At 30.2% G+C, this 23,187-nt stretch overlaps 2 protein-coding genes across 3 annotated transcripts; both read right to left on the minus strand.

Annotated features, from left to right (window-relative positions):
* Positions 1 to 19: 19 nt before the first annotated feature.
* Positions 20 to 3,298, minus strand: LOC149406237 (cytochrome P450 724B1-like). Its single transcript, XM_089610694.1, has 9 exons — positions 3,192 to 3,298; positions 2,673 to 2,997; positions 2,257 to 2,409; positions 1,778 to 2,026; positions 1,370 to 1,456; positions 1,168 to 1,246; positions 945 to 1,054; positions 265 to 383; positions 20 to 125 (listed from the first exon to the last, which is right to left on the minus strand). Exons 1-9 carry the CDS (start codon positions 3,281 to 3,283, stop codon positions 20 to 22), a joined length of 1,320 nt encoding a protein of 439 aa, XP_089466820.1. The 5' UTR covers positions 3,284 to 3,298.
* Positions 3,299 to 8,448: 5,150 nt separating this feature from the next.
* LOC149406238 (cytochrome P450 724B1-like) lies at positions 8,449 to 12,899 on the minus strand. Of its 2 annotated transcripts, XM_089607797.1 has the most exons (9): positions 12,579 to 12,899; positions 12,155 to 12,479; positions 11,845 to 11,997; positions 11,403 to 11,672; positions 11,180 to 11,266; positions 10,778 to 10,856; positions 10,503 to 10,609; positions 9,254 to 9,372; positions 8,449 to 8,817 (listed from the first exon to the last, which is right to left on the minus strand). In XM_089607797.1, exons 1-9 carry the CDS (start codon positions 12,788 to 12,790, stop codon positions 8,652 to 8,654), a joined length of 1,518 nt encoding a protein of 505 aa, XP_089463923.1. In that variant the 5' UTR covers positions 12,791 to 12,899; the 3' UTR covers positions 8,449 to 8,651. The 2 variants fall into 2 exon arrangements, with proteins under 2 accessions (XP_089463923.1, XP_089463925.1); XM_089607799.1 differs by lacking the exon at positions 10,503 to 10,609 and having other exon boundaries at positions 8,717 to 8,817.
* Positions 12,900 to 23,187: the final 10,288 nt, after the last annotated feature.

The raw sequence follows: 23,187 nt of genomic DNA on the forward strand, positions 1-23,187 counted from the left end.
ATATATATACACGAATGTCTTAATCGTGGTACAAAGGTAGTTTGTGAATTTCCAAGACCAAGCCTCTCCGAAATTCCACGTAAGGGTAAGCCATAGGGACATCATCATCTTCTTTTATCTTCCATCTGGTGAAGAAAGATAAAAAGATGTGAATTACTTATTGATCATTAATTTTGTGTGTACACACACACACACACACACATATATATATATATATATATATATATATATATATATATATATATATATAAATAGACGTATTACCTGTAATTGAGGACTAGATGATGAAGGAAAAATGAAAGCACTACTTTTGCAAGTTCTGCTCCGGGGCAAAGCTTTAGTCCGCCACCAAATGGCATCACTTTTTTGCGCAAATCCTTATCCTATATATATGCCAAACATTCCAAAAAATAATTACTATATAAAATTTATATATTTTTTTGGTTAAAAAAATAAAAAGAGAATATATAAATATATATATATATATATATATTGAAAAAAAAAAGAATAATATAAAAATATTACACACTCTCACACACACATATAAATGTATATTAATTGGTACATTAAATATTTAGATTTTGTGCTTGAAAATGAAAGATACGGAGCTAAATCAAATCAGTCCATATAACATACCCCTTAGATGTTAGCTTAATTTGCCGACCAAATCACTCATATCAAGTAATTTTCTAGCTCGATTTGATTTAATTATTTGAAATTTTATAATCATGCGTATATGTGAATTGATATATTTATAAATTTATATCACAACACGCTATTGGAATAACCTAAACGGAAAATGATAGTGTTTGTAAAGTGCAACATTTAAAAATAGCAGCTGTCTTAATTTTATTTTAAAATAGTGTTTTTTTTTTTCAAAATGTAAACAAGTATTTGGAATTAATTTTCTTATAAATTAATTTTACACTATATATGTTACGTACAGAAGCCCATCTCCAAGGATTGAAATCGTAGGGATTTTCGTGAAGAAGTGGATCAAAATGAGTTGCTGTAAATACCGGAAGAACCTTCCATCCCGAGGGTATAAAAATCCCTGAATAATATAATTAATCTGAATATATCAATTTTATATCGTCAATGTTAATTGTTAGTCATAGAATCTGATCACGAATCGATAGCAAAAACACAATATTGATCAATAATTACCTTTGAAGTTCACGTCTCTAATGGCTTTTCTGTGTACAAACTTCACCACATTACCACATCTTAAGGCTTCAGAGATTACCTGATCGATTATATTGATCAATACATTTGATAATTATTTTCTCATATACATACGTATACATTATATATATATATATATATATATATATATATATATATAGATATATATGAAAGCTGAACTTACATGATTGGTAAATACCATTTTCTTGTAATCTTCCCAGTTCATGGGCTCACCATCACCTTTCTCTTTCCGTATTCTTTGATGCTCTTCCTTTTTTTTAATAAAAATGAAACAGTCATAGTAGTTATTATTTTTATTCCAAATTTATATTTAATAAATAAAATTCACATGTACAAATTTTTACTTGAATAATATTGTTAGAATTGGTTAAAGAAAGATCTCCCATATCATTTAAAAAGAAAATCAACTTAACAACATTTATATATAAATGCCATCATGATATCCTCAATTTTTTTTAATGTAAATTTATTTTGAGATTAGATCATATGCTTAATATTGTACTCTAGCCCACATTATTTCCTTATCTAATTTGTCTATTATTTACTTATTCAATGACACCATAAATTGTACCTTAAACTCGTTGAAGACATTCGGCGAATGAGAGAGAAAGTACACAATTAAGGAGGCGAGAGTCGCGGTTGTCTCGAAACCACCGAGCAAAACGTCGAGGACAATGCTGACTCTTTCATCGTCGATTAGGTTTTCCTTCGCACTAACGATGTCTAAGAAGTCAACATTTTCTTTTTGGAACCCCTTTGCCTTGCTTTTCCTTCTTTCTTCCATCATCTCCTTCACGGTGGAAGATAGCCTTTCTCTAGCCTGCTCAACAATAAATAAATATGAACTACTTACACTAATTAATAGGACTTGGTTTTTATTTTATTTTATTTCGTAGAAAATGATATCTTGACTTGCAAGAGTTTGAGTATACATCTAGTACAACTTTTTTTTTTATATTAGAATATAATGACTTTTTTCCCCTCCAAATTGAAGAAAAAGGTTAGGGTGGATATTAGCTTTAGAATATAGTAATTAATTGTTAATAATACCTTGACGGCATTGTAATATGCAGACCCGGGGACATAAATGGGAAGAGAAACAAATCCAGTCATGTACGTTTGAAAGTCTTCTAGTATGTGTTTGGTTCTTGGCTCCCCAGGCTCAATGGTCAAAAGAATATTCACCATAAGACTCAGCGTAAACTGTCCATTTCATATATAGAAGAAAAAATCAATACCAATAATCAAACTAATCTTGAACTAATACATACAACGCCAAAAATATACAATTAAATAAAAAAAATAATAATAACCTTTGTTGAAATTATATGAGTGAAATTTTAGTCCTTAACTAATGATTTTCATTAAAATAATTTTCAAACTATAATTTAATTATTCATCAGAAATTCAACCGTCCCTAACAACTCAATTACACATGTGTGTAAATAATAATAATAGTTTCTTACTATTTTGGCCTGTTTAAAAAAGGCGATTTCATGGAGGCCGTTCCACGATTGGATAAAGGAGATGGTAAAATTCTCGACTCGGCGAAGGAAGTCGGGATGGGTTCTAGAGGAGTTGATGAAGTTGACGGCGAGGTGTCTCAGCTTCTTGTGAAGGTCGCCGGAGACGAGGAGCAGCGAGTATTTACCGAGAATGCCATGGATCACATTCGGATAACTTGTTTGGAATAGTTTCTCTTCATTCTGAAGAACGAACATGTTGAACTCCATGTCACATGAAACTATGGCTGGTGACCCAAAAACATGTGATTTGAAAACCCTCCCAAACCTGAAATAATAATTAATTTTGTAGAGATGAATATATATATAGACATTTTTATATGTCTTAATTAAATTGTTGGTGAAAAGAAGAAGATGAAGAAGAAGACGAGAATTGTACCAACAAAGATGCTGTAATTTTCAATTAGTTTTGTTGATCAGAAACAAAGAATATATATAATTGTGAAGATGAAAACAGACGACCTTTGACAATGTTGTTGAAGAAAGCTTCCCATGGAGTTTGACACGTGAGGTTTGAGGAACTCCATAGTCTCTCCCAAAAATGGCAATCCCATGTTCCCACAAGGCAACACTAATTTTTCAGTTTTCAGTATATGTTTTCTCTTATGGTATTTGGGAATAATAATTGCATAAGAAACTAGGCCTAGTATTACTACTAGCAAGAGAGGTAATTTGAATTCAGTAGACAAAAAACCAAACATTTTTTTGTTTTGTTTTTTGTACACAACAAAACCACTTTCCTGTAAGCCTTTTTTCTTAATCCTTGTTTACACTCTCTCTTGTGACCATATATATATATATATATATATATATATATATATATATATATATATATGTAATAATATATCATATTATATTGTTTGTATTTTAGTAGTTTAACCTAAAATCTGCGGGGATCACTTAGCATATCATTAAGTGGGGCATGTAGATACATTTTATTCTATTGTTAGTTTTACCAAGTTATCATCATGATCATTAAAATTTGGAAAATGATCAGAAGATCATTACATATATAAATAACAACAAAAAACTAAAGAAGTAATGAAATTTATGTTTCCTTATACAGTTATACTTCATTATATATTACCAACCGAATAAAATATATATGTGTTTATCAGAAGTCTAATATGAAATCTTCAATGAGTTTCTAGGTTTTATACATTTTTATTTTTATTTATGGTTAAGGATATTCCTCAACCACTGTCTTCATCATATTATTGTATCTTGATTTCTTTGATAGTTAATGTTGACTTCCACATTAATTTTACAATTAAAAGCAAAATTAGCCCGACAATTAAATATGGTGTGAAATGTCAGCGTCAGCCACACACGATCGCTGTTATATATATAAATACTTTCCACTATTTTATTTAAAACTCGTTTACTAATTCCTGTCATTAATTTACAATCATTTATGTTGCCGTCGAGAAATTCTTATTGGCGTCACTATTTCCTTATTTTAGGGAGGCAATATATTAGGCTATAGTCAACCATCCATGAGAAGGTTTCACAGGCTGTACACAAATGGAAAATTGCAAGGCTACACCCAAGAACCTTCTATTAATTAAACCGTAAAATAAAGGGTAAACTGAAAGATAATAATCTCGGTTTTTATTTTTGGGCAAAATAATATGTTTTTCAATTCTACGATAAGATTCCCCACTAGTACAAAAAACAGCATTGGGTGCGACTTTTTTCGCACCCAAAGGTCGAAAGTCGCACCCATTGATACCTTTAGGTGCGACTTTAGGTGCGACAAAGTCGCACCCGAAAGTTCGCACCTAAAGGTCATGGGTGCGACTAGTCGCACCCGAAGGTCATGATTTTTAGGTGCGACTTTTAGGTGCGGATATTCGCACCCATATTCGCACCCATAAGTCAGAAAAAATGTGCGAAAAAGTCCGCGCGAAGGCCATTGGGTGCGACTAGTCGCACCCATAAATTTGGCGGGTAGGCCAACGGGTGCGACTAGTCGCACCCAAATTCATTCGCGCCAAGTCTTTGGGTGCAACTAGTCGCACCCAAATTCATTCGCGCCAAGTCGTTGGGTGCGACTAGTCGCACCCGTTGGCTTACCCGCCAAATTTATGGGTGCGACTAGTCGCACCCGATAGCTGTTTTTAAGTTTTTTTTATTTATTATTTAATATTTATTAATTAGAAAAATTCATTAATTAATATTTATAATCATAATATATTACGAATTCTATAATTGTAATCAAATAACTAAATAGTTTATTAATTAGAAAATTCATTAATTAATATTTATAATCATAATAAAAACTAACCATTTGTTGTTCGATTACAATAATTATATAATGTACGACAAATAATTAAAATAAATGTTCATTCTTTTCCCTTTCCTTTTCCTCGGTTTGTAAACCAATCCTTGAACATTTTACTCCCTCTTCCGCCAAATCTTCCTCCAGAACTGCTGCTACCTCCTCGTCCACTTCCGCTCGTACGCTCACTGCCGCTCGTACGCTCTCGCTGGTAATCTGCTGAACCTGGCGGCGTCGTCTGAGCATCTGCCATTGAAACTGATGGCGGCGTTGTCTGATGCATAGGGTGCATCTGAGGCGGCGGCGTCGTCTGAGGCATCTGTGGCATCATGCCGGGCGACATCTGCGGCATCTGTGGCATCGTGCCGGACGACATCTGAGGCAAGGGCGAAAACTGCTGCGTGAACGCGAACATTTGTCGCTGCATCTCCTCCATCTGCTGTTGTTGTGCCGCCATAGCGAGTTGTTGTGCCGCCACCTAACATTTTGAATTTTCGTAAAATCACTTTTCAAATTTACGTATATTCCCTAATTACATAATTTGCGCGATCGTTACAGAAGTTGTTTCAAAATAATATGAGAATATTATGTTAACTATACATATTAAATACGAAATAATAAACGAACACACATATTAGTGACACAATTCGGCTAATAATGTTTACATATGGGGGGATTTTTTCTGGTGCAATATAAATTTACACTCAACGACTCTCTCGCTAGTTATCTGACTTACATCTATTTTTGCTAATGAAATTTAATTAGGCTCTCACTAAGTCTAAGATCCCCTAACTCTCACATAATATCTCTCTCGAGACTTCTACAAACGTATTTCATGTTCTCATATAACGAATAAACTTAATCTCTACTTCTAATAACGCTCAAACACTCATATAGAATACACAATAGCAGAGGAACAATACACACTTAAGAGAATAATTAATAAGCAACACCTATTCTTTACTCTCATCAGCTCTAATTTTTTTTTTTTTTTTAATAAATAATCAAATATGAGAGCGCGAGTTTCTAAGTCCATGTGCAGTGTCCGATATAGTTCTAGGTCTTGAAAAACTAATTAACAACAATTTTAAAAGGAATATAATAAAATTGTGTGTCTTCGAATCGGATTAAAAGTTAATTGGGCCAAAATCTTCGCATAGTGTATTAAAAGTTAATCGAAATATTCAATAGCCCATTACGACCTATAACCTTGTGTTTTATATTTCTCAAGTTATTTTGCCTATGAACCCAACCAATAAACATGCAGAAACAACATTTATATTTAGTATTTCAAACAACATGATTTGTATCCATGAAAGGCCTCCTCGCAATAAATATTTGAATCATCTATTGAAGAGGGAACGGAAGTCCTTTGAGAATCCTCAAGATAGAAGGATTAATTTAAAGCCACAAGAGGACAAATTTTTAGAATTATAGAATAAGCCTAATATTTTGTAGAAATTCAAAACATATATATGGATTACTTCATTTTCAAAGCGTTTTCTTATAATATTTCACTTTTCATTCTTATTTTAAAAATAGCTCATTTTATTATGTCCTTATCGCCTAAAAAGACTAGTAATATTTGCAAAAACAAGCAGAGATTCTAGGTTTATATATTAAGTAATAAGTGTAATCTAAAATATATTTTATCCATATATTTAATTTATAAGATATTCCAAGAATTATTTTAAATGTAAAAAACTTAAGAAATTTCGTGTCCATATTTAAGTCGTTATATGTGATTTTCTATTCTATATTATTAGGAAGGGAAAATAACACATTTATACCCTGTGTTTTAGTGAAATGTCGAGTTTAACCTTCGGTTTTCAAAAATGTCGAGTTCATACCATCTGTTTAACTAAAATGACGAAATTATACCTTCTGTTTAACTAAAATGACGAAATTATACCTGAAATAGACAACAGTGTCACGAATATTCTTTTTATTGACTTTTCATTGACGTTGACTATAATATTTATATATAAACACCAATTATCTTTATTCATTCGCGCCGTATATGTAATTTATTTAAAAACTAAAAAATAAACAATAGTCTCTTAATCGTGAAGAACAGAAAGAGGGAAAGGGGTAAACATCGATAGTTGATAGTCATCAAAATCGCATATTCGAATAGAGAATCCAGGATTTAGAGTTACAATTCGAACACAGAATGAAGTCATTTCTTAGGAGGTATGAGTTTTATTATTTAATTTCAATTTAAGGCTATTTTTATTTCAAAATTGAGAATTTGGAAGTTAGGGCACTGATTTAGATTTGATTTGGTTTTTCTTATATAAGAGTTAATATCAATGAAAGAGAGATTTGTGACGCTGTTATTCATTTCAGGGTATAATTTCGTCATTTTAGTTAAACAGATGGTATAATTTCGTCATTTTAGTTAAACAGAGGGTATGAACTCGACATTTTTGAAAACCGAGGGTTAAACTCGACATTTCACTAAAACACATGGTATAAATGTGTTATTTTCCCTATTAGGAATTAATGACAATTGAGTGTTATTGTCTAGTTACACACACCACTTAGATATTGCTTGTATATAATGCAGAAATAAAGTATATTGATAAAATGTGTAATTATACACACCACTTATTGCTTGTATACAATGTACCCGCGACAAAAAAAATCTAGACTTGTCATATTGTTGACTTTCTCATTATACTATATCACAAAAGCATATAGCATGCTTCTTCTTCTTTTTTTCATGCATATAATTACAGCACATATATATGACGATACTCCCGTATGCATTTTCGGTTAATTTCAGTTAACCTTTTGCGAAAAAAATTGATCAAAAGTTTACCATTAACCGAGGTCTTTTTGATTAATTAACTCTTCTCTTTCTTTTTTTTTGTTAATCCTTTTGTCGTATATAAATTGATTATATAAGTAATTGTCACTACTATTGATAGAAAATTAATTTTCATAAAGCTTACTAAGAGTTGTATCCACAATAAAGTAATATGTTTGATATAGTCTCTATAATGGTCCCCCATGCGAAAACCAATGTCAATTGTATATTAGTCTTTAAGTATAATGGATTATATATAAATTTGTCATACTTATCAAAATTAGAACCATGGAGCTGCAACATAGACATAATATAAATTGTAATTAATATAGAAGTAATAATTAAGTATCTTACAATAGTATACTTATCATTGATGACTTTAATTATAGAAATATAAAGCAAATTCCAGTACTTATACTCTGCAAATTGTTTATTGTAATTACATTTTAAAACAAACCGAGTCGTTTATATATCTGAAAAAACAAGTTTAAATCTGTGAACTATAGAGTTTTTTTTTATAAAAAAAAAAAAAAAAAAAAAAAAAAAAAAGCCCACTGCTTGAGTGTATATATATACACACACACACACATATATATATATATATATATATATATATGTATATATAGTGATAGGTTTGAAAATGAACTTCACAATGTACATATAAATATGACATATTGACATGTACTAATCAGAAGACTATTTGAATATATTACAATAATGGAAGGACTTTTAGAAGCAGAATCAAAGATACTAAATACTTTTTCCCCCTACTTTGTTTTTTGCACTTGGCATATATATATTTCACACCATTTCACCACCAACTTTCTATTTATATACTTTTGTTTTTGTTTTTAGTTTCACTAAGACGGTCTCTAATTAATTGTTTCCTCATAAGTGTATTAGAAGTCGCAGTTGGCTCAATCTCCAAAATTAATCCTTGTCTGAATTCCACGTAAGGGTAAGCAAGTGGTATATCATCTTCTTTTGTCTTCCACCTAGTAAGAAGTAAGAACAATATACGCAACACATTCAAACATGATTAGTACTATAATTCCTGTTAATCTAGGGGGAAAAAATTACACATTATAATGTTATAAACCCTAGTAGCATAGTTTATACGAACACTTTAGCCTATCTAGTAATTATTTTATTTTGGTTGATGGAAGAAAGTCGTAATATTATTAATTCTAAAATAAAAGTGAATAAAATTATAATGATGAGAGTTGAGAATATGGGTCCCCAAGTGGTTTTGTTGATGATTTCAACCAATAAAAAGTAGCCAACAAACAACCTTATTTAGTGGAATGTGTATCCATGCATTACAGAAGTATATGATCATGTTAAGGGAAACTAGTAGGTGATTTGAAGTTATATCATTGTTATATCTAAGTTAAGACTTTATTATTTATTTTTATATGTATAAATATATACCTATAATTAAGGACAAAATGATGAATGAAGAACCCAATGACTACTTTAGCTAGATCGGCCCCCGGACAAAGCCTCGGTCCACCACCAAACGGTGTCACCTTCTTCCTCATTTCTTTGCCCTATCCAAATCACAACCACCACACACACACACACATATATATGTATATATATATTACTGATTACTTCATATATATTATTGTATTTTAATTTCACAATAAAATTGATTCTTACGGCTTAGGTTATTCAATTATTTACAAATTCGGATCTTATATTATGTGTGTCTCATTCTATGCCTAATTGATAATCATAGGTCATTTTAATATTTTGTTTATTTACATCTTGGCTAGCCATTTCATTTTAGTGAAAATATCAACATTATCCTATATATTTAATCCAACTATGCGATTTATCTCTTCAATTTTCATCAAAATCTCACTTCCGTTTAATATAAATGATACGTAGCTCCCCTTAAAAATATGTTATATCATAAATACTAACCTTTTTCGTTTAGTTTTTACAAAAAAAAAAAATAAATAAATAAAAAAAAATAAAAAAAAATTGAACTTCCCTAAATGGTCTTATAAAAATACATATTTATTTACTATTTATTTATAAAAAAATATCTCTTTATAAAGAAATCTTTAACTTTTTATAATAATAATAAAAAAAAAGGTTTTGATTCAATTTTTTTTATATAACATAAAAAATAAAGAGTTATTTCGTTAAAGGTAATTTGGAGAGTTCAATTTTTATTAAAAAAACGAAAAAAAATGTGATATAACATATTTTTAACAGAAGTATATGTCGTTTATATTAAACTAAGGAAGATGTTTGATATTTCTGAAAACTAAAAAAATAAATCACACATTTCGATTAAACACACGAGATACTGTTGATATTTTCTCCCCACTTTATACGCTTGAGAAAGTAGTTATGCATCTTATTATTTATATAATTACCCATCATTACTAGTTTGAAATTTCGCATCATATACTATATATTTAATCATTATTTCATATATATATATATATATATATATACATATATATATATATATATATATATATATATAAGTCGCATGTTTATTATTTGTAGGATAATATATCACTTATTGACTCGCTAGAGTGAGTCCGGAAAGCTATATACATAGGGGTTAAAAAAAAAATAATAATAATATTTTTAAACTCCTATACAACATACGATATATATATTAGAACTGTGTAAAAAAAGAAGAAAAAAAGTAACATACAGTCCATCTCCAAGGATTAAATTCTTGGGGATTGTCATGAAGAGACTGATCAATATGTACAGCCGTAAATATCGGAAGAACCTTCCATCCGGACGGTATAAGAATCTCTGAAATCAACTCAGAAACCCATGCGTGTCATTAAAATAATTAAGATTCTATATATGTTTCAGTCGCAACTCAGTTTACCAAACTATTTCTTTATATAATGATATATGCGATAATTAAGATCTAAGTAACTGATAATATGTATATTTAAATAGATAATTAATTAATACCTTTAAATTTCACGTCTTGAAGAGCTTTCCTGTGCACAAATTTGACCACATTCCCACACCTCATGGCTTCACATGTGACCTGACAATAAGTGGACAATTAATAATATGGTCTTTCATCCACTAATTAAAAGATGTGGCAATTATGCCAATAGTCGAATAGTTTATCTCTTTTTAAAAGTTCATGTTTCATTTTATTAAGAAAATAGTCCACCAGATCGAAGTTAATTAAATTAGTTGTTCAATTAATTTAATTAATTTCAGTCTAATGGACTATTTATCTAATAAAATAAAACTTGTATTAAATTCTTAAAATAAAGTAGAGCATTGACTAATTAGAACAAATATTCATTAAAAGATAGGAATATAATCATTGCTTGTATATATACATTATATTATTCTTACATGGTAAGTGAATTTCATTTTCTTGTAGTCTTCCCAATTCAATGGCTCATTGTCCTTTTTACATTCCCTTATTGTTTTGTGCTCTTCCTGATAAATGCATTGTATATACACATGTACGTACGTACTGTTATTATCTAGATCCAGGCACATGTGCAACGTGTAAGTACAGTTTTAGAGAGAGAGAGAGAGAGAGAGAGAGAGAGATAAGTTATTTATTAATTACCTTTAATTTGTCAAAAACATGAGGTGCATGGGAAACAAAGTAGACAATCAAGGCCATTAGCGTTGCGGTTGTCTCGTACCCTCCAAGCAATATGTCCAACACAACGCTCAATCTCTCTTCTTCACTTAGATCCTTCTTTGCCAATACAACATCTAAAAAATCCTCTACAACTTCTTCATCATTATTGTGATGACCATGTCCTTTTTTTACTACTATTACTAGCCTCTCGTTGATGATATCTTTCACGGTTGAAGATAGTCTCTCTCTAGCCTTGAAAAAAAAATAAGATATAAACATGTCATGCTCATGAACTAATAAGTATTCGTATCATTAGCTATCAATTAATAAGAATACTATATCAAATATAACTATATATCTACTAAAGAAATTATTAACGCCAATGTTTATATAGCTAGGGTTAGAGATTTTATAAATAGTATACCTTAACTGCCTTGAAATATGAAGTTCCGGGGACATAGATCGGTAGAGAAACAAACCCTTTCATGTATGTCTCGAAGTCTTCTAATATTTGTGAGGCTCTTGGCTCACTAGGCTCAATGTTTAATACATGCTTAACCATGACGGAAAGTGTGAACTACATTCAAATGTCATAATAGCATCATTATATTAATAGTTCCTTTAAAGTGTATTTAACGCATAGTGAAGTCATAAAAAAATGTCTAATTTTACTCTTTTTTTTTATGGAAAACTTATAATTTTACTTACTTGCGAGCTAGTGAAATTATGTTTACCTTTTTAGCTTCTTTAAAGAAAACAATTTCTCTACGGTCGTTCCATGAATCCACCATAGAGAGTACCATCTTCTCTACACATTCAAGGAAATTTGTCCGAAACTTAGACAAGCCGACGAAGCTTACAATAACACTCCTTAACTTCTTGTGAAGATCTCCGGAAACAAGAAGCAAAGAGTACTTCCCAAGAATGCCATGAATGGCCTTGGGATAGCTTGTCTGGAAAAGCTTCTCTTCATTTTGAAGAATGAACATATTGAGCTCAAGATCACATGAGACTATTGCCGGAGAACCGAATAAATGCGATTTGAATATATTGCCGTACCTGCGCCAATAAATAAACACATATATAGGATCTCAAAAGAGAAAACTCGTACTTCTATATGTACAAAAATGTGTCATATTTAAAAGTAAAAGTACAAACCTAGTGCAACGTTCTTGAAGAAAAGCACCCAATGCGTTGGAATTGTGAGGTTTTAGGAAAGCAAGAGTCTCTCCGAGAAAAGGCATGTAACCCATCTTACCAAGAGGTAGGTTTTGGTGATGATGATATGGTTTTTTCTTTGAAAATAGTTTCATGAGTAAGTGAAGAGAAGGCAAGGTTAGGCATAATAGCAAAGCTAAAGTTACAAACATAGTGTTTTTTTGGAATGATCTCTCTAAGTTCACACAAACCCTTTTTACTGCTCTTTTTTTTTTTAAATGACTTGCGCAAGTTAAACACTAAACTTCTTAGAAGTAGCTTGTACTTAGTTGCTATATTGTCTTTGCTTTATATACTATAGTCTCCACCAACAATAAATATACTGTTTGCATTCCTAGAGAAATACTTAATATTTTGTTATACGTTGAACTTTACGAATCGGCCGGTGTAATATTCTTTGAAATTGTGTCAATATACAACAAATGACGTGTGAATTAGATTGGTATTTCTTCAATATTTGACCAAAAAGGTGGCGAATGATAATACATCATATGTTTGTCCTCTAGCTAATGAGTAGCTATAAGTGTAAACGTATACCAATTAATTTGTGTTTGTTTTATTTTTATTTTTTTCTTAAAGAAGTACCATCGGTTGGTATTGACTAGAAAAATTAATAGCATATATTTGATCAATCTCTCATTTTTATTTATTTGCTTGCTTTTAATTATTTTTTTATTATTTTGTATGCCGTCTTTTAAAAAATAATTTGTACTTGATCTCTTTCAACAAAAATAATATTGAAATCAATCCAAGACCTTGAATTCTGAAATTAGGAATCAAAGTATTTTAATTGAATGATGAGACTTTTATAAACTTCTTGATTATTCAATTTCAAAATCCCTAGGGTGACAAAAAAAACCTACTCAATTATATATTATTAGCTATAAGTTGTAATTTCCTTCGATATATATATATATATATATATATATATATATATATGGAACATTCTATTATTAAATTATGCCTTCCCTACACTTAATAGAATGAACCCCGAGCTACATGTTTCATAAAAATGTACAATCTTTACGTGCCATTTTGGTGAAGGAAAAAATATAACTATCCATGCCTATATATCTATGGATTAAAGCATATATAGTATCGCAGATAAATCATGATAATAGGTTTCCAAAAGGAATAGCACAGAGGGAACAGACTCCCTTATTAAGTCTACAACTTTTGAATGGCTATGTACATAAGAGAATAATTGACTAGTAAGAGTTTTAAAATTTATTTCTTTCTAAGCAATGTTTCTTTCTTTACGTTGGCTTGATGTGGATGTTTGCAATGTAAATCCGACAAAATTTGTGTTTCTTGTTATCGTTTTTTTTATTTATTTTTGCTTTGCATGATGATTATGTGATACACATTTTTCGGCTCTTGTTGGCGAGAACGGAAGAATATAAGAGAATGAGATTATACGGCCTTTTTTCTTTTGTTCTTGATAATTTTTCTATCATACTTTGACTAACGGATAAACACAGTAAATAAAATTAATATATAACTAGATGCCACCAAAAATTAAAAAAAATATAACTAGATGTACGATAGGATATGGATTTCGACTTCAGAGGATTCAAAACCAAAAGAAAAAAAAAATGATAGTTTAAATAAGGATAGATTTCTTACCATGAGTCGTATATCATTTTCAATTTGCCCCTTAAAGAAATTTAAAAATTAAAAAAAAAAAAAAAAAAAAAAAACTCTAAATTAAGCAATGAAAACTAGAAATTTGTGATACAACTACCCCTTGTTATAAAGAAAAAAAAGTTGAAGAAATGCATATTTTTAGTACAAAATACATATATTTCTAAACTTTAGTAATCGGATGATTTTGACGTTAATTAAATCAATATTTGTTTCATACATTAAGAAAACAATCATAAATTTTCAAATTCCCAACCTCTAATATGTCAACTTAAGGATATTAATTCCCCATCTTTAACATAATTTATTAATTTAATTTTAAATAATTTAAACATTGATAATTGAACAAACACCCCAATATCTTAGCATGGGAGCAAGATCTTCCTAATTGTGATGTGGCATTTGCGAGAGAAGAATTGTTAAATCTCCACAAAATATAAAAAAGTCAGCCATGGTGAAGCTTAAATATTAATCTTTGTATTTGTGCTCAAATGTACAATATAATTATATGATATAATGTGTAATGTAAAATTGAATATTTTTTTATATAAAAAAATATTTTACCGGATTTGCTAACAATTAATATGGAGATGGAATGCGTAAATGTATAACAAATATATAATTCAAATGGTAATTTAGTGTTTTTTTTATCTTTATATGGCGAATTGAAATAAGGTACACACTTTAGGGAGAATATATAATAAAGCCTTAAAATAAAATCAAAGAAATTATAGAAGGAAGGGAAAATTAAAAAGCAAATTGTTACTATGTCTGTACTTTGCTGTGACCATATGGTGCACGTGCGATGGGATTGTGGCCCCACTTAAATCAATTACTCTTGGTCCATGGTGGCTTTGCATTGTCTTGGTAAATTGTATCTCCAGCTGTATATAAATTTACATTGCAATCATAGCCTATATTTACACTTCTTTTTTCTTTTTTCTTTTTTCTTTTTTCTTTTTTTTTACTAGAGTGGATGCTATCATAACTAATGTTTTGGTTAATATATTCACTTTCACTTATTGCCCCTTAATAGTATCACTTTTTGTGTTGAAATCGTAGGTAGACATAAATAATGGATTAAAAGCCCTAATCCTCCTGGTAATTCTCTATTATAAGAATAACAATTTTGGTTAATAATGGCATCACCGTTTGTTGTAATTGATTTTGGTAGCGGTTTTTTACTTTATTATAAGAATAACAATTTATTGCAAAAATAAAGTTGTTTAAGTTGTAAACAATTTTTTTTTTAGTTTAGCTTCAACTTTCTTTGTATATATTATATCACTTGCTCTTAGTTGATAATCATATTCATGCTTACGTTTAAATGCATCCGTAGTCACACTTCTTTAATTTTATATTAAGAGTTCACTTTTTACTATCATACATTCATCCATAGTAATAAGTTTCAAATTTTAAAGAGAATTAAGACAACTACAAATAAATTGGGGCACTGTAGCAAAATAGCCAGTTTGAAACTATAGATTTTGTTTTTAGCCTATGTTTCATAACTTTTAGGGAAATAGCCAACGTGCTTAGGTGTCAATAATTAATAGACTAATTTGCCATTTTACTTAATCAAATGGAAATAATGAATATAATTATATTAAATAATAGGCAATAACAATATAAAATAACAGACAATTTCAAAATTGTTATAAGTAGTCTTTAACCTCTAACAAATCTCAACAAAATATTTTATCAAAAATATCATTAATCACGCGGCGTGCTAATCTAGAACGGCTCACCAAGACTGACGTTACTGTTGGGAACCTGTCAACACAGATAATAAACGTAAATTATTGGAAATTATCTCATTCTCCACATTTAAGTAATTTGAATGGAAATAAATGGAAATAACTGTAAATAAATCATCTGTACCTCTACATTTTTCCAAAAACAAATATTCGAAAATCTTCACTGTTAAAAAAAAAATTAACAATGAGTCGGGTCACCTCTAATCAAGCTGGAAATAAATGGAAATAACTGTAAATAAATCATCTGTACCTCTACATTTTTTCAAAAACAAACATTCGAAAATCTTCACTGTTAAAAAAAAAAATAACAGTGAGATCCACGATCATCCCATCTTCGATCGCAGCTGTCGGATCCGCGATCATCAACGACCTCCGTATCGTGTGGTTGGCCTCGCACGGCATCTCGGCAACCACCTCCTTGGCCTCCTCCGAAAACCCGCCCCGGCTCAGAATATCCACCACGCACCCGAAATGTTCGACACAAGGCTCGACCCCGTCGAACCTCATCGACCCGAAGATCTCCCGAGCCTCTTCAACCAGACCACCGTGCCTGCAGACCGAGAGAGCCCTGAGATAGGTCACTCCGTTGGGCTTCGAACCGGACTCTCTCATCTCGCGGAACGCCTCGGTGGCTTCTCGGGCCCGCCCGCTCTGGCACAGCCCGACGATGATCGCGGTCCAGCAAACCACGTCCCGTTCCCGCTCGCCTAGCCCTCGGAAAAGCACCGACGCGTCGTCATCTTGGCATGTTGAAATTAAAAAAAAAAGCCCAGATCTCTTATTTTGTGGAGAGAGAGAGAGAGAGAGAGTGGAAGATGAAAGAGAGAGAACGTGGTTAAAAAAAACCAGATCTGATTTTGTGGAGAGAGAGAGAGAGAGAGAGAGAGAGAGAGAGAGAGAGAAAACGTGGAAGAGAGAGAGAAGGATTCTAATATTTGGTAACTACCTTCTACAAAATAGGATTTTAACATGCACAAAAAAATAAAAAAATAAATAACGTGATTTTAAAAAACTACTTTAATTATTGAGGACAAAAAAGTAAAAAATATTTTGCCACCTAATACGTTTGGTTATTTCTCTAAAAATCTCCAAACATAGGCTAGATCCCAAACCAAACGTTTTAGGTGGCCTAATTACTTAGAAAACTCAATAAATTGAGGCTCTTTATTTTGTTTTATAAGCTAAGTAGTTGATTTCTTAGTAAATGGTTATCATAACTTGGAACTATTTTTCAATTATCATGTTTATTTATTAAATTTACTATTTATTACTTAATTATCTCTTAAAATGAATGACTTGAACACATCCCATAATATAGTTTTTGTTGACTTTTTCATTAGAAAACTTTTAAATCGAAAAATTACTCAGGTACACAAAGAGCCAGCGTTTTGTGTGCGAGAGTAATTTTGTCCTTTTGAAAATTTTCAAAGGAAAAAATTGACAAAAAAAAAAAAAAAAAAAAGATTTTTGGGAAGCCCATCGGAAAAAAGATAGCCTTTGTATATATATCATGTAATTATACCTCATTGCACGTTTGAGCGGACCTATTATGAATTATGATTATCAGTTTATTGTCTTTCACAGCATTTTGAGTTTTTTACAGTTATCTGCAAGCTCAAGTATGGCCTTCTTCTAGAAAATTATTATTATTACTTTTTTGTTTTTTGGACAATTATTCTCTATCAACTTTTATACACAACACAATGATGAAACCGCCCGCGATGATCTATCTCAGTTTACTTGGGTTAAAAAAATATATGACAAAAGAAAATTAATAATATTGACAAGACATTGATTGATTGATTTCCTGGTTCCACATATTGTCTGTTACGTAACATAGTGAAAAGACTATGGTCACGAAATGGACTAAATTCGATCTATTCTTTCTTACTAGTGTCGGTCTAGGCCTCGAGCGGACTGGGTTGAAAATTGTTTTAAAAATATTGCCTCATTTTAATATGATAAGAACTAAGAACATGACAATGCAGTATCATAAAAATTTGCCAGATTTCATTTGAATTCGTTCATTATGTCAATACGAATTTACCTTATACAAGATAATGGATTTTTTTAAAAATTAAAATAAGTTGTTGTGTAATTGAAGAAACTTAACCCTAGTAAATCGTTAGCTAGCTATTTATCCTTTTCATTTTCAAAACGTGACTGATTCTGTGTAGTTCTCTAGATGAAATGACGATAAGAGCATATTTAATGGTTTGTAGCTTAATAATTGTGAAGGCTTGCTAGCAATTAACAAAAGTTGTAAGCTAGTTGCTTATCATTATTTTGCACTTTACCTATTAGCTTAATTAAGCTACTTTGTTTAACTAAACTACTTTGTTTAACTAAGCTACTAGCTTAGCAAATTAAATGGACCAATTTTTTTTTTTTTTTATTTTATTTAATAAGTGAGAATTGAATAGAAAATAATAATAAAAGATTAATTATTGACATGTGGGATCAAGTTAAGCTAAAAGAGTGATTTAGCTTATCAATAGAGAACAAATTTGCTTAAATTAGTTGTAGCTTAAATTGCTTATGTGGCAAGTTAAGCAAATATGGTATTTGCATATCATTAAAGAGGCTCTACTTTGTTAAAAATGCATTTTGCATTTGTTATCTCCAATTGGGGTGATGCATTTGATCATATAGTTACTTTTTCATCCTTCAATTTCTTGTTATATTTATAATAAAAAAAACCCCGAAATTTAATATTATATACTTTACTAAACGCTGATATCGTCAACAATGTCAAATAATAACTAATTTTAAAATTACAAATTTAGCTAAATATAAATTATCATAAACATTTGTGTGAAAGAATTTATCAAGAATATTCCTATTGGCTGAAAACCATGCATGCATCATGATTAGGCAATACCAATTGTTTATCAATAAAAAAAAAAAATCTATTTTGCCTATACAAAAATCTATCACGGTTAGAGAGACGCTCTTATAAAAAAAAATGTAATATTTAATGCTAAATTAAAAGTTATGAAGTACCATGAGTTTAGCTCTCAAAACTAATTAAAAATGAGATAAACAACTTATAATAATTTTATATTAATTTTCATTCTCTAAAAATAATTATATAGAGTGAGACATGGTCATGTTTTGGTTTTCTTGTTCTTGTGCCTGGAAAAAGAAGTTGTCCACATGTTTTGTCAATGGACTATTAGAATTATGAGTAGAGATTTTGTATCAAGTGTGGAGGTCTCGCTCTTTTTTCCGGGTTTGTTTTCTAGTTGAGTGCTAGTTCGAATGAAGTTTTCATGTTTAAAAAAAAGTTCTCTTGTCTATATGAGATTCTTAACATGTCCTCTTAAGATCGTGACTCTTTTCGTTCACTCATTTTGTGCTAGTCTCAGAGATTGGATTTGATATATTTTGGACTTTGTTGCACCCTGACATTATATTATGATACTTAGTGTGAGAGAGTCGGAGAAGAGAGGAATTGCTCAAAGATTGAATAATCTAATTACTGTTTCATTAGCAGTAAATCAGTTATAAACGCTTATTATAAATGGAGACGCTCCCTCAAATGTGAATTTTTAAGATTTACTTTTTATAGTTTACCTAAGAAATTTTCAATTTAACCACTCAAAACATGTTCTCTAACTTCGTCTTTGTTAATACATGGGTCAATGACTAACAAATTTATAATAATATATGTATGTTCGGCATTCAATTAGTTTTCGTCTTTGACGTCTTTGTCTTCCCTAGTTAGCTATGGATACACATAATTTAGTTTCGGGTTCTATAGCTAACTAGCCAATGACAAACTTAAGTTTTGCTAAATAACCAATGTTTTGTTAATTTTGCAAAATAGAAATTAACATATATTAACGAGGATCAAATATCTAAAATATCCTTCATTAAATATATTATAATTAAAATAAAAAATAGAGTCATTATATGAGTTGACCATAGCCACATTAATATTCCTACATTCCTTAATTATCTCTTTCTCTCTCCATTAACAATAGTTTGTCTCTCTGCTCCGATTTTTACACTTCACTTTGCTACTCGAAGGATGCTTAGTAGTCTCCCATATTTATTCGGGCTGCGTTTCAGTAACAAATATATTCACATTAAGATAACTAAATACAAATATACCGAAATTAACAATAATTAACGATTAGTAGCTGAAAGAAAACTTATATGTCCACGAAGATTAACACGGCTGCATATTAACAATATTTAACTATTATTAAAAAAATTAACGATAATTTATAGTAATTAACTATACGAAATTCATAAGTGTAGATAACAAATAAGAACGAATGAAACACATATATTAATCCACTTCATCGTCACAATCACCACCACAAACCCTAACGAATCTAATATAAGATATTAGACAAAAGTCAAACAAACAAATCGAAAAATAAATAATTGAGTCGTAACATGAGCTTAAGCCGGAGCGACATAGGTCGTTGGAGCGGCAACAAGGCTGGAGTCCGGAGGAGAAGCGGTGGGAGTCTTTGTCGGAGCAGGGATAGTCGCTAGAGCTGGAGATGACGCGGAGGCTCATCGAGCGCGTCGGCGGCGGAAATCGTCGCTGCCAAAAACGGAAGCAACATCAATATCTTTAACCCTAACCAGGCGACAAGAGAGAGAGGTTAAGGAATCAAATAAATTCGTTTCTATAGTTCTTTCTCTTTTAAGAAATTGGTTGATGTTATTTCTTTCTCTTTTAATAGATTTATCATATGTATTTCTTTCTATGAGAAGTTTCAAGTCTAAGTGATAAGTGCTCTTTATAAGTCAATTTATTGCTTTTCATATAACACTCATACAAGGGTGGACACATTTCTTATCAACTATTATTACAAGTGACAAGTTTCAAAATAAAATTAATTACACGTACGTAATTAATATTTTTAAAATTAAAACTACCAAATTATTTTTTGAATTAAATACGTGTTTGTGATTAAAAAAAAAAAAAGTTGGATTGGTACAGCGAAATTTGCCACTTTAAAAATAAAATCCAAACGTTGAAAATTCAAGCGAAATTTGGTTGGATTCGTAAAATTATTTTTTATTTTCACATATATATATATATATATATATATATATATATATATATATATGTTGGAAGAACTGTTAATTTCCTCGATTGTACTTGTCCCTACAACTCTTTGATATTTTAAGACAGTTATTTTGTTTTGGGAAAATAACACATTTATACCCTGTGTTTTAGTGAAATGTCGAGTTTAACCCTGGGTTTTCAAAAATGTCAAGTTCATACCCTCTGTTTAACTAAAATGACGAAATTATACCATCTGTTTAACTAAAATGACGAAATTATACCATCTGTTTAACTAAAATGATGAAATTATACCCTGGAATAGACAACAGTGTCACGAATATTCTTTTTATTGACTTTTCATTGACGTTGACTATAATATTTATATATAAACACCAATTATCTTTATTCATTCGCGCCATATATGTAATTTATTTAAAAACTAAAAAATAAACAACAATCTCTTAATTGTGAAGAACACAGAAAGATGCAAAGGGGTAAACATCGATAGTTGATAGTCATCAAAATCGCATATTTGAACAAAGAATCGAGGATTTAGAGTTACAATTCGAACACGGAATGAAGTCATTTCTTAGGAGGTATGAGTTTTATTATTTAATTTCAATTTAAGGCTATTTTTATTTCAAAATTGAGAATTTGGAAGTTAGGACACTGATTTAGATTTGATTTGGTTTTTCTTATATAATAGTTAATATCAATGAAAGGGAGATTTGTGACGCTGTTATTCATTTCAGGGTATAATTTCGTCATTTTAGTTAAAAAGAGGGTATAATTTCATCATTTAAGTTAAACAGAGGGTATGAACTCGACATTTTTGAAAACCGAGGGTTAAACTCGACATTTCACTAAAACACAGGGTATAAATGTGTTATTTTCCCTTTTGTTTTCTATTATTTCATGATTTGATCAGAATAACGTTCAATAAGTTACCATGACAATGAAACGTATATATATAAAAAGTAAACTAAACGGTATTTTCTCCTACATTCTCTAATTATGTTGCTCTGTGCTAAGTAGTGTGTAGAGGCATTATTGTATTGTCAATAGCGATCCCTTCACATAGTTTGACGGAGAATGTGGAAACTTATAATAATTTTAAGTTTTTTTTTTTTTTTTTTTATCAATGTAATAATATTTAGTTAAATAGCAACATTATTAACATCATTTGAAAATTTTCAAGTTATTATGTCGGTTAATTATTAGGTGTATTGAGCCAGTTACCTAATTTATTGTACGCTAAACAATTGATTGAATGTATAGACTAAATCGTGTAAATAAACAAACAAATTCTAAAAAAAATGGATTTTAGTGCAAATAATCCATAAAATAGGGGAGCTTGGATCATTCCAACCCTCTATATTAAATTATAGTTTAATTATCTATTACACTATTAATTAGACTATAAAGACTAAAATTTAAATGAAAATGTAAATGGTAAAAAAAAAATCAAATAGAATAATAATCTATCACGCCTCTCTCTCTCTCTAAAAAAAAACTTACCCTTTCTCTCTCCCAAAACTACAAAATTTGGGCTTTCAATCTTCGGTGTCCTTTCTTCCCCTGAAATAGGGAGACTCCGATGGTCTCGACCAATAGAAGGACTTTCGATCTAAGGAAATATAATGTTTATTTATTATTTTCTTTTTCATGTTTTTCTTTATGTTTTGATTATGTTTCAATAATTTATGCCTTATAAGATCTAGCTTTTGTACTGTCCGATCTTTAATCAGAGTGGTTTTTAATTTTTTTTCAAATCTGAATCTCAGATTTAAGATATAAATTTCTTCTTTTGGCGTAAATCTCACTCGGGCAAAACCCTAAAACTGCAATCTGCAACAAACGAAGACCGGTGTTTCCACTCGCGATTCCTATAGTAATTATATAATGACTGATTACCTGCATAAATTGGTAGCTCATATGTAATTTTGTTGTATTTATGATTGTTTGTGATCCATTTTTCATCTTTTTTTGTAGAAAGTTCTTTGGCAAAAAAAAAAAAAAAAACAAATAAAACGTCAAACAGCACAAAAACAATATAAATTGAGATATTTATAGAAGGAAAAAACAAAAGTAAATTAGTTATTTGAGGCACTAAGTT

The sequence above is a fragment of the Urtica dioica genome, chromosome 1, assembly GCF_054948205.1.
Source record: "Urtica dioica subsp. dioica isolate 48M chromosome 1, U.dioica_male_clone48M_v1_H2, whole genome shotgun sequence".
NCBI classification, from domain to species: Eukaryota; Viridiplantae; Streptophyta; class Magnoliopsida; order Rosales; family Urticaceae; genus Urtica; species Urtica dioica.

Bases quoted from the DNA above. Each gene is read 5' to 3' on its own strand.
- LOC149406237 (XM_089610694.1), bottom strand. From the start codon at position 3,283: ATGGGATTGCCATTTTTGGGAGAGACTATGGAGTTCCTCAAACCTCAC. The intron at 1,247-1,369 runs GTAAGTTCAGCT...ATAATCGATCAG, and splicing joins AAATGGTATTTACCAATCAT to GTAATCTCTGAAGCCTTAAG. The intron at 1,055-1,167 runs GTAATTATTGAT...TATATTATTCAG, and splicing joins TAGAGACGTGAACTTCAAAG to GGATTTTTATACCCTCGGGA.
- LOC149406238 (XM_089607797.1), bottom strand. From the start codon at position 12,790: ATGTTTGTAACTTTAGCTTTGCTATTATGCCTAACCTTGCCTTCTCTT. The intron at 11,267-11,402 runs GTAATTAATAAA...TGCATTTATCAG, and splicing joins ATGTTTTTGACAAATTAAAG to GAAGAGCACAAAACAATAAG. The intron at 10,857-11,179 runs GTAAGAATAATA...ACTTATTGTCAG, and splicing joins AAATGAAATTCACTTACCAT to GTCACATGTGAAGCCATGAG.